Genomic DNA, 14,682 nt, shown 5'->3' with positions numbered 1-14,682 from the left:
TGCTGGTTTTTCTTTAATTATGGTATCTAAATAAATGTATCCTTATGAATTACTCAATCATTCTGTTTTATGATCTTGTTCAACTGTTCATCATCTAGAATTTCAAATTACATGTAATTATAATGTATTCAAAATATATATACATATATTATTTAAACTAATATTTTACCTATGTATACATATATACTGTGGAATCAACATTTATATTTATGGGGGGCCGATATTTGCACTTTTCAACAAAGGACAATTTTGTCATTGAAGATATTGGTGAATTAATCCTCTACAAATACAAGTTACCCATAAAATTATGTACCCATGCAACAACAAAATTTTGTTGCCCATGAGCACTGAACCCCCCCCCCCCCCCAATTAAAATGATTACACAGTATTCCCATGCTGCTTTTGATTCAATAAGTTTTTTTTTCCCAAGTATTGGAATGTTTCAAAGCATTCAATCCCAATTTCTCTGGTCTAATTCCACATTGTCTATACAAGTATGCTGGTCATTTAAAGATTCTTGAATTATAATTTTTCTTGGGGGGAAGGGGGGATTTTAGACATCAGATGAGATTACAAGAGCAATTAATGATGAGCAAAATTGCTCCAAGTTATCTCAAAACCATGAATCATTCTCATTCTGATAAAGTCAACAACGGTACTAGTTTACTTAAATATATGTAACGAGCTTTTTAAGTGCCTTTGCATGAGATTGAACCCTGGACCTCTTGCATGCCAGTCAAGCAGATTGCAGTGCACTACCGATTGAGCTAAAGAGTAAATTACCCACAAGCCCCAATGTAGTATGAAGCCATGAATCAAGCAGTACCACATATACATAAAATTTACAATCTGAAGAAAACGCATGGATTTCTAAAAAAAAAAAAAAAAATCCAATTCAGGTTTTAATTTAAGTGAACATTTTTAATGTTTTAAAATGACTTGTAAACAATTTTGTAAACATTTGAAACTAACAGTCAAGATTTGCTCTATAAATGATTAAAAAGGAAACAGAACATCATAAAATACTCTCACTCAGTGAGCATACCACTATCATGTACCTCACATAATAAGGAATATGTACAAGATTTATTGTTACATCATTATTTCCCAGATTTCTTTTTTGTTTTTTTGGCCACAGATATTAAGACTTTAATTATAAGCAAACATATCACTATTTGCCGAGACTGAATATTTGTTCAGATAATCATGATTGATCCTGATGTACAGTCTGTACAGGTTAATTTACAGAAAGTTGAAATCAAGCCAAAAATATTGGTTAATCATTTACTGAACAAGCCAGACTTGATGAATAGAATGTACATATGGTGTATATGATGTTAAATAAGCATCTAAGAAGTTTGTGGTTCCTCTTCAAATTGTTGTAACTGAAATAAAAAAGGAATATAATTAATATGGGAAATTAGAGCACTTTTTCCCATACAATCACCTAATTTATACAGATTAAAGAGTGCATTTAATTAATTCATAGTAAAAAAAAAAAAAGCTGACTAAAGGAGAATGTAGATGAATAAGAAATGGCTGTTGAAAATAAAAATGTTTTGGCATCCATCTTGACATTAAACTTAAGACGGTTTTCTGGATTTCATTTCAGTATGTACATGTATTTGGTTGTATTTCTTTTAGACTCTAATCCCAGAATCTTAAGAACACAATTATACAAGTTTGAAGAACTATCTCCATTAGAAAAAGTTTAATTACACTTTGAAGGAAAAGCATGAAGATGCCAATCAAATTAATGCTAAGAGAAATATGTCTGAGATGTGTGTTCTATGAAAATTTTACCTTTGCTCTCATTTCCTGGTTTTCTTCTGTCAATTGTTCCACTTTTTGTCGGAGTTCTGTCACTTCTAATTTTAGGGCTTCAACATCAGCTGTCTCTGGTCCTGAGGCCCCTAAATGCTGCTTCAAAAAGCTTAGGTAACAAGTTAAAGAATTTAAACAAGAGAACAGTCATAAGTTTCAATCAAACTCGGTGCAGTCCACACAGAGACTTTGTGAACCTGATAATGAGATAACTGAAAACCAGCTATTATTCGCGTCATCTTTTATTCGCAATTTGTAAGTTTGAAATCAATCCGCAACGACTAATTTTTGCGTCTGAGGAATTATTCTATACAAATACAAAGCAAAATAAATGGTTCGCAGGGATTAATATTCGCGAGTTCAAAAAAGTCGCAAAACTCATGGATATTTTTCGCACACATATAAAAAGTAGTTGGTTTACAGTAACTGACAATTAAAAATTTTTCTACTTTTGTATGAGTGTGTTTTTGTTTGGAATAAAAAAAGTTTAAGTACTATCATGACAGTGATCTGTTTTGACTGAGAAAAGGATACTCTAATGCATTGTTTGGTTTTTCTGGTTCTTCATACAATCCCACCAACACTGAAATAGAAAACAGCTGTTAAACATACATTACTATAATTTTTCCATCAAAAATAAATGTGTACAAGATGTCACAATGAAGTCAAATGCAAAGACTGGAGTAGTGTACCTCCTTTCAATAAAAAAAAAAAAAATATCTCACTTGGGATTTGGAAACATTTAATTGTTACCTTTTGTGAGTGCATCTAGAACACCAGCTTTTTCTAGGTACCTCCTAAACTCTTCCCTCTTTGAGTCTGCTCCCTGAAAAATTGGATGGCATTAATTACATGTAATATATATATATGTCTGCAACAATGCAGTTTCTTGATGTACTTTATGACTAAATTTTTCTGCATAAAAGCTGTTAAATAAAAATACATGTAACTTTCAGCTACTGACAAGAAAAGAAGACTAGATCAAACAGAGAGAATTCATAGCCTGATTTAAAGCTTAAAGAAGTAAATGTAAAAGTTAATAAAATTTACTTAAAACTATTTTTTCTTACTTCCTATAATAATGATAAGTTGAAAATATGTGTAAAAGATGTGTAAAACATTTAATCTGTTTGAAATTATTGAAGAAAAGATTGACAGTACCTATGTTTATGCTAGGCCTCATTTTACTTAACATAAACAAAACCACATGACTTGAGTCAAGGGAAACACACCACTTTGAAGAAATCACTCAACTTTGACTGATTTTGACCCCCTTTTACCTTATTTTGAAGTACATTTTCATGTTCAATTCCAATTTTTATTCTAAATATAATTTTTTTTGCTGTTGATATGAAGAAAGAGTACTCCTTTTGTTTCAAACTAATTTAGTTTTATGAAAAAATTACTTCTATAAGAATTTTTTTCAAAGGCAATTATTGGACTTTTTTATGACCTGTTTCAAAAAATTACATACATGTATTTCAGTTATGTTTTAAAAGAGGTAACTCTTCGCAATACTGAGTGACTAATTTTTAATTTTTTTTTTTTCATTACTGAATTGTTTAAGCAAAACCCCTGACTGTTCACCCTCAAAGATACAAAACCCAAATTTTTTTGCCCCTGGCAAGTCCAGGGGTGGATAATGGCTCCAAATGTAACTAGAAATGTTGATGGATGTACTGGAATTGACCTAGGACCCTGCATCACTAGGCAGGTGCTCCAAGCTGAGTCTAACCACTGAGCTATCTACCACATTAGAATACCACATCACAGGCACTTGTTTCATATATGGGGCTGTCCCTACTTATTTCTACCACAAGATACCTAACTCAATTTCAGGTACCCCCACTTCAAGGCAGTATTCTATCAAATTATTGATCATTAACCTACTTCAATAAGACAGAGTTCGCTTCTATAGACTTTTTTCTTTTCAAATATATTGTTCCAGATGTCCTTGTTCAAGTCTCTTCATTGTAAACCACTCATTTATTCCTTGAATATTACCTCATGGCATTTTAAAACTTTAGACGGATACAAGAACTTCTGGTAATGGTTACAGTATAGGATAAAACCAGAGACTTCCGAACTTTTTATTCTGAAGTCTCTGGTTTTGTCTGACACTATAACCGTAACCGAAAGTTCTTGTATCCCCTCTTAAGTCTTATAATGTCATTAAATAATTTCTGAGGAATAAATAAGTGGTTTACAATGAAGATCGAGGCTTGAACAAGGGTGTTTGAAAAGAAAAAAGTCTGTAGAAGCGAAGTATGTCTTATTGAAGTAGGTTAATGATTGATAATTTGATAGAATACTGGCTTGTCGTTGGGGTGCCTGAAACTGAGTTAGGTACCTTGTGGTAAAATTAAGAAGGGGTGCCCTGTATACGTAACATGTGCTTGTGTACGACATGCCCTTCAGACAGCTGAATATGCCCCGCTTCGTATACGTAAACTTATTAAAGAAAATCTAACACTTTTGAAGGGAGGATTTTCTATGTTTTACATGTATGTTTTATAACGCTTATCTATGATTTATCAAAGTGTGTTACCTTAACACTGAGGTTAACAGAAAATAGCTTTTTGTTTGAAAGATACAATAATACATGAAAGATACAATAATAGTGAATACCACAGAGAAAATTACGTCACTGAGGTCCATACCTAAAGAAGAAAAAACAACGCATTCCTAGAAAAAATACAAATTCAACATGTGCTTACCCTGTAAGTAGTCATTTTCTTCTAATTTTGAACGCTGTCAGTGGTAAATATTGTCGAACACCGTTGCTACCTGTAATGGGCATGCGCAGAACGCACTTTAGAGTATTTAAAAGTAAAATTGGCCATCGAAGATTACGGATATCCGGAATATATAATATCAAAATAATAAACTAACACAATAAAATACCTTCATAGAATTTTTTCTAGAAGTTTATTACTTATAATTAAAAAATTTCCAAAATTTGCCCAGAGGATAAACAATATTATACAAATCGATTCAGTACACTGAGCTCTTCTGACTGTGGAGGTACAAATGTGAAAAGGCGGGTGGTGAACTTGTGGAAAATGGAACAGAGCTCTGCTTCAACATACAATATCCCATGTCATGACATAGTAAATACTGTAGAGTTTTGTCCTTACGATTGGTGCTCGACATTGCTTGCAGTTGGGACGAATTCACGAGTAACAATATACCGCTGTAGATTTATCAATGAGGTCAGTGAATAAGTGGAATATGAGGTCAGTGAATATAGGTGGAATATCTATATTTATATAATTTGATATTTCCACTCCAGCAGATTTTTTGCAGCTATATTTACAAACTGATTTCTACATTACTAGCAATTATTAGATGGAAATACCCTGTGGAATTCATTTATGACCATCCAACCTTTAAGATATGAAAATATTTTGTAAACCTTCAAGTGAGTTTAACTGTTTAAGATCCTAGCAGGGTTCCAATGTATTCTTTCTGGCAATTACTACATAATTATCATGTGATAACATATATGTGTAATAATATCATAAAATCAATGAACTGATAAGTTTATCTTTGTCACTGGGTTAAGGTCAGTCAATATATCGGGGTGGTTAAAGCTCTGGCACTGTACATAAGAGGCCCTGGGTTTGAGTCACAGTTGAGACTTGACTTTTCAGCACCTGTGAATTGAAATAGCAGGGGACAAGTAATGAAGTAGAGGGGGGTCTTGGGTTGCTCCCCTAACAGGGGGTTGAGGGAGAATGCCAGAGTAACTGGGGGATAATGCCATTATAGGCACGGAAATTCTCCAACCCCAGGTCTTAGGGACAACCATGTCATTTGGCAGATGCATTGGGTTCCAGGGCTCGAAATAATTGATGGCCCGCTGGTCTGGGGTCAGTGAATTTTCAATCTGGGCTAGTACATTGCAGAAGGCATGTGTCCTTTGGGTCAGCATCTTTTTATGCATAATAAAATTCATTCACAGTCGGACTAGTTAATTTGACAGTGTTGTGTGTCCCATCTTCTGCTGTTTCTTGTTTTGTTAAATTGTACTTCTAAGTATCACAATATAAAAAAAAAATATTACTATTATTATTATGGTTTTGGACCAGTCTTTTTAAAATCTACTGGCTCAGTGGGACAGTGAAAGTACTAAGCTAACCAGTAAAAATTTAAGGCGATAGCCCGAGTGACCAGTAAACAAAAAAAAATTATTTCTAGCCCTGGGTTCACTATGTAGTCTATCTCTCCTTCTGATCTCTGTCATGGAATTTAGCTGTCAGGTGTGAATGTGGCTGTTGACCAAAATATCACAATCAGGTGACACATTTTCACTGAACACTTTTCTTTTTCATTATTTGAAGGAAGATGAAGGGGAGGAGTCCATGCATGAGGATTTTGATTTCAAGTTGTTGATAGACATACAAAATGGCTGTCCTGTGCGGTCTCTCTCTTGGTCACCGGTGACGTCGTACAAGTCGTATGAACAGCTGGACACTATCAGGTATATAATATCTATATGGATGTATTCGTTTATTCAGTGTGAAGAGTATGCCTGTACTGCTTATCTCTTTAACCAGTAGTTTTCATTTCAAAATGAGGGTGTCAACTTCAATTGTACATGTATGTGTATGTAAAGGGGGGGGGGGGGGTTATACTGATTGGCAGCTATTTCAATTAGTATGGTTACCTGTTGTTGAATACAGAAATTTTTTACACATATGCATTACATGTACATGTATCATGTATAAAACTAAGTGCAACATCTCTCTCCTATTCTTTTGTTTTCCCTCTTTAGAATTGCAGCAGCTGGGAGTGACAACAGAATAAAAATATTTACAACAGATCTGGTGGAAGGAACAGAAGCCGAGGTAATGATAAGAGCAATCTGTATATCCCTAGAAAGAACCCCCCCCCCCCCCCCAAATACTAATAATAATAATAAAATAAAAAAATTGAAAAATTTGAAGAAAAAAAAATGATTGCATAGGGATGATTTTGATGGGTTTGTTGTAGTACATCAAACAAATCATTTTTTATTGTTGACCTTACTAAATTAAGAAAATTAGATAAAAGCAAACAATTTACTTGTTTCTACATGAACAATTCTGAGTGAGATGTCTTTGTTTTTCAACTGTTATTAAGTACAACATCTTTAGAACTGTAAGAACTGGTTGAAGTTTTCCCTATGCATTCACTGGTCCATGGACTACCAAGCTTGAGAAATTCCCTAGTCAATAACATTAATTCACTAGTCCATTGGAAAATAAAAAAAAAGAGAAATGTTTGTTAACTGTTTTGGCACCTTCAGTATCACACTGTCATCCTGATGCTATCAAACTGACTCTTTAAACTTGTTTCATAATTTTTATAAAACTTGAACATTATCTTGTTAGGGTGATGTAAATGTATTCAATAGTAAACTAGTCCTCAAAATGCACTTGTGAACCAGCTTTTTACAAGAATAAATGAGTGCTGATGAAATTTAAAAAATAATGATACCTTGTAAATCTTTTTTTCTGCTTAATGAGACTAGTCCAGAGAACTATTGGTGGGCGATAATTAGCTAGTCCACCCCAAAAACTTAATATGGTCCAGACCAAAGACCACCATATTTTTTAATATTTTTAAATACCTGAACAGGGAGGCTATAACGACATGTAAAAATCTTCATTAATTTTAGAGGACTACTGGTAGGTAGTGCCTTGAGCAGATTATATTATTTGCTAATGAACATGATGTGCAGTTTTAGGTATACATGTATTGAACAATCATAATACTTTTCATTCTACATGTAGCAAGTTTTTTTGGTGACTAGGTACTTGAGGGTCATTCTGATTTTATCAATGCCCTCACCTACAACCCAGAAAATGGTGACATTCTGGCCTCAACAGGAGATGATTACACATGTCGATTATGGGGTAATGATGGTAGTCAACAGGCATGCTTCCAACTGAGTGCCCCCGGGATGTCAGTCTGCATCCACGAAAAAGAATCTGGGAAGGTGAGGTACATGTATTTCGTATCATGCAATTTTAAAGAAATCTTGGTAACTACAAACCAAAAATCTGAATGTTACATTTGATAGATTAAGTCACAAAAGAATTACTGTAGATTTTTTATTTTTTGTGAGTACTTCATATCGCGAAATGGCTCTTTGACAATAAATCGAGAGAACAGTAATTCGCTAGTCCACGATTGATCAAGATATTTAACATGTTTTTCAGCACCATAAAAATATTATTTTGTTATGGTCTATCTGCCGAAGGTGAAAAACTGCAGTCATAGTCCCCAAGTTAATATATGTACCACTACGATAAATATTTTAATCATGCTTGACATACTACGATAGTTATATCTGAAAATTTTCAGCTTTCATTCAAACTTTAAAGGTATAAGTATGCAAAGAAATATATACTACCTCATTAACCTTCCTCAAATAAGGAAATGATAATTGGTTAACCTGTTGAGAGCAAAAGCTTTTCATGATTTGCCCATCTATGCTAACACAGTACATATAGTAAAGTCACACATAGAAAATATTGACAATCATACATGTATTCATTTGGCAAGTGCTTTTGGCATGATACCACATGATACAGGTAATTTACAATCGGTATGCCTGTCAGTGCTAGTTTACCTTTTGTTTACAGGTGGTACCATATGATACCATATACTGTGGTTTCATTAATATTCGTGGGCATCAATTTTCGTGGATTTAGTAAAAATCACTGTTTCGAGGATACGTAAATTCGTGGATAATGATCATACCAAAAAAATTACCTTTTAATTTTTTTCACTCTCTATATGCTTCAGCGGGAATCTTCACGCCATTTACAATGTTAAGAGTATGTTAATATTTTAAAACAATTACTTACAGGTGACAACTCTTTAATTTATTCTTTGTATTTTACTCATCTGTATTTTTAAAGTCGGAACCTTCAAGCGTTTACAACGCAGTGTACATGGTATAACAATAAAGGGTGAGGAATTCAAAACACCGTCTCCATTGTAAGACTATGATCTCAACTGGCAAATTAAATATCGGATATTGAAACAGATTATTAAAAACAATTAATTAAAATAGACTTTAATTTAATCAACGTTTCGGTTAAAAGGTGTGCAAGTATCTTAAAATATTAAGACAATTTGGATTTTTTCTTTTAGGCGCACATACGGACGATAATTAAGTTGGCAGCAGGGTATTAAAAAGTAACAAAAATAATTAAGTACTTAAATTTACAAAATGGTGTTAGGGACTTTTTTCACATGCACAGCGTGTTGTTTTTGGACTCGACAGTGACATCCAGACCCTCTTGTTTGCAGATCTCTGAACAAACACATCCACGCTCGCCGGATACGACGCAACGCTTAAACATGCAAAGTGGACGACAAACAAACCTTGAAGGGCTTCGAAACGGCAGGACTTCCGAACATACATACATGTACCCGCTTTCTCATGTTCAAATTAGAATAAAATTGTGTTTATAATTTGTATTTTTAAGCCAATTATGAACAGAGAGTAATTAATTATTTCTACCGTAATTTTTATTTTACGGTAATTTGTGTTCACATTGTGTAGGTGATAATTGGTGTTGGACCATTAGATTGTTTGAGAATAACAAATTTACACATTTAAACCTGATTATTTATCATCCTTTGTGTTATACCTCTGATTAGTATATGAACCGCGGTTCTACGTACATTTTGTTTGTTTATCCCCGTGCAGAATATTTAAATATATTTTGCTAAAAATTGCCAGATAATTATCAAACAGTATTTTTTAAAAAAATATTCCTTAAAATGATAAAATACATTTATAAGGCCAACCTGCTGGGGAAAGGGGGGTATTCACATATATTAACGAAAGTCGTAATAGCTTTTTAAAGGTTTATCATAAATCAAAATGGAGGCACCAAACTTCGATGAACATTTGATTTCGTGGATCGACTCAAAAACGAAATCCACGAAAATTGGTGTTCCACGAATAATGATGAAACCACAGTAATACAGGTAATAAACAATCAGTATGCCTGTCAGTGTAAGTTTATATTTTGTTCACAGGTGGTACCATATGATACCATATGAGACAGGTAATAAACACTCAGTATGCCTTTTGGTGTAAGTTTTGGTTGTTGTTTACAGGTGGTGGTAGCCCAGAAGAACGGCATCATTAAGATGTTTAGCCTTGACCTCCAGCACCAGATCAGTTCCTGTGACTGTGGGATTTCCCCCCTGATGGGGATAGACTGGTGTCGGGAGGACGAGGACATCATAGGAGCTGTAGCGGGCACAGAGTGGCTGGTGTTCCAGTTATCTAGGTCAAGGTAAAGAGTGTAAACATAAAAAATAATGTTTGAAGTCCATCTGTAAACATAAAGTTCAATATTTTTTTAGCTCACCTGAGCTGAAAGCTCAATTGAGCTTTTCTGATCACATTTTGTCTGTAGTCCATCTGTCCGTCCGTCTGTCTGTAAACTTTTCACATTTTCGACTTCTTCTCCAGAACCACTGGGCCAATTTCAACCAAACTTGCCACAAAGCATCCTTGGGTGAAGGGGATTCAAGTTTGTTCAAATGAAGGGCCACGCCCTCTTTCAAGGGGAGATAATAAAGAATTAGTGAAAAATTAATAGCATCTTTTAAAAATCTTCTTCTCAAGAACCACAGGGCCAGGAAAGATGAAACTCATTTGGAAGCATCCTCATGTAGTGTAGATTCAAGATTGTTCAAATCATGACCCCCGGGGGTAGGGCGGGGCCACAATGGAGGATCAAAGTTTTACATAGAAATATATAGGAAAAACCTTTAAAAATCTTCTTCTGAAGAACAGCAAAGCCATGATGAGTCATATTTATATGGAAGCATCTTCAGGTAGTGTAGATTCAAGTTTGTTCAAATCATGACCCCTTGGGGTAGGGCGGGCCACAATTGAGGATCAAAGTTTTACATAGAAATATATAGGAAAAACCTTTAAAAATCTTCCTCTCAAGAACAGCAAAGCCATGATGAGTCATATTGATATGGAAGCATCCTCAGGTAGTGTAGATTCAAGTTTGTTCAAATCATGACCCCTTGGGGTAGGGCGGGGCCACAATGGAGGATCAAAGTTTTACATAGAGATATATAGGAAAAACCTTTAAAAATCTTCTTCTCAAGAACAGCAAAGCCATGATGAGTCATATTGATATGGAAGCATCCTCAGGTAGTGTAGATTCAAGTTTGTTCAAATCATGACCCCGGGGAGTAGGGTGGGGCCCAATGGGGGATCAAAAGTTTTACATTAAAATATATAGAAAAAATATTTCTTCTCAAGAACAGAAAAGCTATGTTTAGTCATATTGATATGGAAGCATCCTCAGGTAGTGTAGATTCAAGTTTGTTCAAATGATGACCCCTTGGATAGGGAGGAGCCACAATTGGGGATCAAAGGAATATATGGGAATTTTTTTTTTAAATCTTCCCAAGTACAACAAAGCCATTTGTTATATTGACATGGAAGCATCATCAGGTAGTTTAAAATTCAAGCCCCCCCCCCCCCCCCCCCCCCCCCCCCCCCCCGTAATCTTTTCAATACTGAACTGATTTGTGCTTTTGCCTAGCCAATGTGCTCAGGTGAGTGATGTGGCCCATGGGCATCTTGTTTTTGGTGATTTTGCCCTTAGTAAATATGAAAATTCACATGCCATTGCAATATAAGTATGTTGTATTATATAAAACTGAATTTCCTTTAAAATAAAATGACGTTTTAAGAGTAAGACATTGAAAATTTCATTAAATAAAACCAGACGCAGTAATATTTGGATTAAAATCAGTTTATCACATACAATGTAATTTGCCAAACCTTTATAAAACATTCCCATTTTTTTGCAGTCAGCCCTTAGAGAGAAGACAGGCCCACACAGATGGGGTTCGAGACATCAAATGGTGTAAGAGTCAACCTAATCTTCTAGCCACATCAGGTCGCCCAGGGAGGCAAATCAAAGTGTTCAATACAAGACATCACCAGGTTAGGTTGTTTATTGTTTTAAAATGTTATCTTAATTTTGTCTCCTTGATGTGTTTATAAGGGGTCATACATCTCACTAAGTCTGGCTTCAGCTCATGATGGGCTAATTCCCTTTTAATGCTAAAATTACTAATATATACATGTACAAAGAAAATTTTTTATTAGGTGGTTGAAACTTGTTATATGTGTGTAGAATTATTACATATACATGTGTATTACATAGGTTTGCAGACATTTATGAATTATCTAAATTGAAAATCTTGTATATAAAGGGAACTTTACTGTTTATTTTTGTTAACCAGACATACATGTATATTTATGCAATGTACCTGCTACCTGCATGTGGAAATATGGTAAATAATATGGAAAGCAAAAGTAATCTAAGTCATGTGACAAATATGAATTCATCATTTTATAAATACTTTAATACATGTATATAGATCTAATTTCCTTTCTCTTGATGTATTCTAATTTTAGGTTCCTCTGAACACTTCGTTAAAAGTATCATATGGAATGAGTTGGCATGCTCAGTTACCAGTGCTAGCAGTTGGAGGTGATTCACAGGTACATCTGTACTACATAGAACCAGCCAGGCAACAGACATGACACTGTCAGGGAACACTATCGCTGATAATGTTGGAGGACATTTTCAAAGGAAGAACTTGTGGATACTGGATAGTGATGTTTAACAGACACAACAGCACAATTATTGTGAACTCAGTATTGATGGTGTATGAAATTTTCAATCTCATGAGTTATTCAGGTATTGTCTCCAAGATATTGGTAATTTGTAGCTGAGAACTTGAGAACAGAAACTGCATGTAATAATGAAAACAAAATCTAGTTCTGTTTTGAATGTGTGGAAATTTTTTAGTTACAAATGAGGATTTTCTTGCATAGTATGGATTTCGTGTGTTTGGAAATTCATTATAAAATTAAAAGTATTGCAATGGAGAAAGATTTTTCCTTAATAAGAACCTTTAAGAATGAGTTTTAGCATTATGCTTTTGTAGCAATACACATACAATACCAGTGGACAAGATAAGACCCCTTTTAAGTTTTTGGTCTGTACTTCTGGGTGTTCTCGGAGGGATGCAATACTTCAAAGTTAAAGGGCATCATTTTCTCTGACATTATGTAATTATTGCTGTTCTTGAGGTCATTACAATGATTTAGACACCTAAGGAGTACAATATTGACTGAGCCCGGAGTATGTGAGACAATGTGTGCATTAGATGATAAGGTCGCAGCCCATGTCACCAAAATTGTGCATTTCATAGCCCCTGGGTCAGGGGTTCTGGAATTAGGGTAGGGCTCTAAAGCAAGTATGCATTATTGCTTTGAAAATTATCTCTGCTCCTGGGTATTAAGCAAAATAACTACACTGTAAGTACATGGTTATAATGAGTAAGGATGTCTTTTTTTGAAATTGTTCAATTTGAGGCCCAGGGTCAGGGATTCTGGTGTTAGGGAGGGACTCTTATTGATCTCAAAGTGAAAAACACCAATTCTTCAAAAATCTTCTTCTCTCCCTTGTACATTTAATTTACCAGACAATCTAACTCAAGGTAATGATGAGCAAGAGTGCCTCCACCATAATCATGAAATTCAAGGCCCCAGGATCAGGGGTTCTGGTGTCAAGATGGGGATCTATTGGTTATATAGTAAAAAAGCATTATTTCTGCAAAAATTGTCTCTGCTCAGATTGTATTATACAGATATATCTCTTGTAGTCGCCAGAAAGAATTGTTTCAAGGATTAATTCCATGTAGAAGAAAATATTGAGAAAATATCACAAAAGCATTGTATGCTAGTGTAATACACAATAATCTGTGTAAATAACATTACTTTTAAAATGAATATCATATTTATATTTTCTTTAATAGACACTTTCAGAATCCCTTCAGCTTGATAACGTTAAGCTGGAAAGAGATGAAATGCTACAACATGTCAGAACAAAAATCATTACACTATGACTTTTTTTCTGGAGAAATAAAATTCTTAAAAAAATGAAAAATAATTTTCATTTCAGTTAATATGGTCATTTCCAATTACATGAAACAATTTATGTTCTCTATATTGTGTCTTTCAAAAATGTTTTTAGTAAACTATAACGTTAACAAATACTGAGAATGAATGGACAAATTCAAGAGAAAAGAGTCGATGATCCAGCCAGAAGAGCAGAAAATATTAGAAAAGAGAGAAATACCTGTTATCCAGAAGCCTTTGCAAGTGAAAAACAAACTTATGGGGCATCACGTTTGCAAAGGAAATATATGCTGTAGGGGGTAACAAAAAAATTGAGGGTGCTTTAAACCTCTAACCGCCAAAGAAATTAAACTTCGACATTCACTCGGCAAATATTTGAATGAAGAAGGCGGAGTCCTTTAAATCAGGATTACGAATCAAAATGCAATCAAAGAAAATACACGGAAGAAAATGTCATAGAAACTCGAATTTATTATTTCATTTTGCACTGAAGGAAGCACTAAGGATTGTATGGTAATCTTTATTTTAAATAGAACAATTGCATCCATGCCGCGGAAATACGAACTTGCAAAAAGACACAGTAGTGCTAAATGTAAATCATATACGGTACCAATTTTGCTGCACCAGATGCGCATTTCGACAAATTATGTCTCTTCAGTGATGCTCAAGCCGAAAGGTTGGGAATCCAAAATTTGAATAAAAAGAATTTTCGAAGGGCTGAAAAAAAGTGCCGAAGACTAGAGCCAAATACGTCGAAGGATCAGAGTTATGCATGAGGGGGATAATCCTTAATTTTGAAATGAATTTCTAAATATTACCACGGCGGTTACCCCCCCCCCATATATATATATATATATAGATAGATATATATATATATATAT

At 34.4% G+C, this 14,682-nt stretch overlaps 2 protein-coding genes across 3 annotated transcripts; one reads left to right on the top strand and one right to left on the bottom strand.

The window, feature by feature from the left end:
* Nucleotides 1–906: 906 nt before the first annotated feature.
* On the bottom strand, nucleotides 907–4,694 carry LOC133178784 (c-Myc-binding protein-like). The gene is made up of 5 exons (XM_061313481.1): nucleotides 4,542–4,694; nucleotides 2,578–2,650; nucleotides 2,359–2,407; nucleotides 1,804–1,933; nucleotides 907–1,385 (listed from the first exon to the last, which is right to left on the bottom strand). The coding sequence occupies exons 1-5, from the start codon at nucleotides 4,554–4,556 to the stop codon at nucleotides 1,350–1,352; spliced, it is 303 nt and encodes a 100-aa protein (XP_061169465.1). The 5' UTR covers nucleotides 4,557–4,694; the 3' UTR covers nucleotides 907–1,349.
* Nucleotides 4,695–4,840: 146 nt separating this feature from the next.
* Nucleotides 4,841–13,051, top strand: LOC133178533 (nucleoporin Nup37-like). Of its 2 annotated transcripts, none has more exons than XM_061313228.1 (7): nucleotides 4,841–5,036; nucleotides 6,168–6,307; nucleotides 6,602–6,674; nucleotides 7,622–7,807; nucleotides 9,949–10,130; nucleotides 11,677–11,812; nucleotides 12,290–13,049. In XM_061313228.1, exons 1-7 carry the CDS (start codon nucleotides 4,887–4,889, stop codon nucleotides 12,416–12,418), a joined length of 996 nt encoding a protein of 331 aa, XP_061169212.1. In that variant the 5' UTR covers nucleotides 4,841–4,886; the 3' UTR covers nucleotides 12,419–13,049. The 2 variants fall into 2 exon arrangements, with proteins under 2 accessions (XP_061169212.1, XP_061169213.1); XM_061313229.1 differs by having other exon boundaries at nucleotides 4,924–5,048; nucleotides 6,183–6,307; nucleotides 12,290–13,051.
* The last annotated feature ends 1,631 nt before the right edge of the window (nucleotides 13,052–14,682 follow it).

Source organism: Saccostrea echinata, unplaced genomic scaffold (assembly GCF_033153115.1).
Source record: "Saccostrea echinata isolate AGI-Se365-2 ecotype Australia unplaced genomic scaffold, CSIRO_AGI_Sech_v1 ptg000003l, whole genome shotgun sequence".
Classification (NCBI taxonomy): Eukaryota; Metazoa; Mollusca; class Bivalvia; order Ostreida; family Ostreidae; genus Saccostrea; species Saccostrea echinata.
Note: the sequence above shows the minus strand (reverse complement) of the source record. Positions and strands in the feature narration are given on the sequence as shown.

Bases quoted from the DNA above. Each gene is read 5' to 3' on its own strand.
- LOC133178784 (XM_061313481.1), bottom strand. The intron at 1,934-2,358 runs GTATCCTTTTCT...TTGTTACCTAAG, and splicing joins AAACCAAACAATGCATTAGA to CTTTTTGAAGCAGCATTTAG. The intron at 1,386-1,803 runs GTAAAATTTTCA...TTTTTATTTCAG, and splicing joins ACCAGGAAATGAGAGCAAAG to TTACAACAATTTGAAGAGGA.
- LOC133178533 (XM_061313228.1), top strand. From the start codon at position 4,887: ATGGAACAGAGCTCTGCTTCAACATACAATATCCCATGTCATGACATA. The intron at 5,037-6,167 runs GTCAGTGAATAA...CATTATTTGAAG, and splicing joins GCTGTAGATTTATCAATGAG to GAAGATGAAGGGGAGGAGTC. The intron at 10,131-11,676 runs GTAAAGAGTGTA...ATTTTTTTGCAG, and splicing joins TTCCAGTTATCTAGGTCAAG to TCAGCCCTTAGAGAGAAGAC.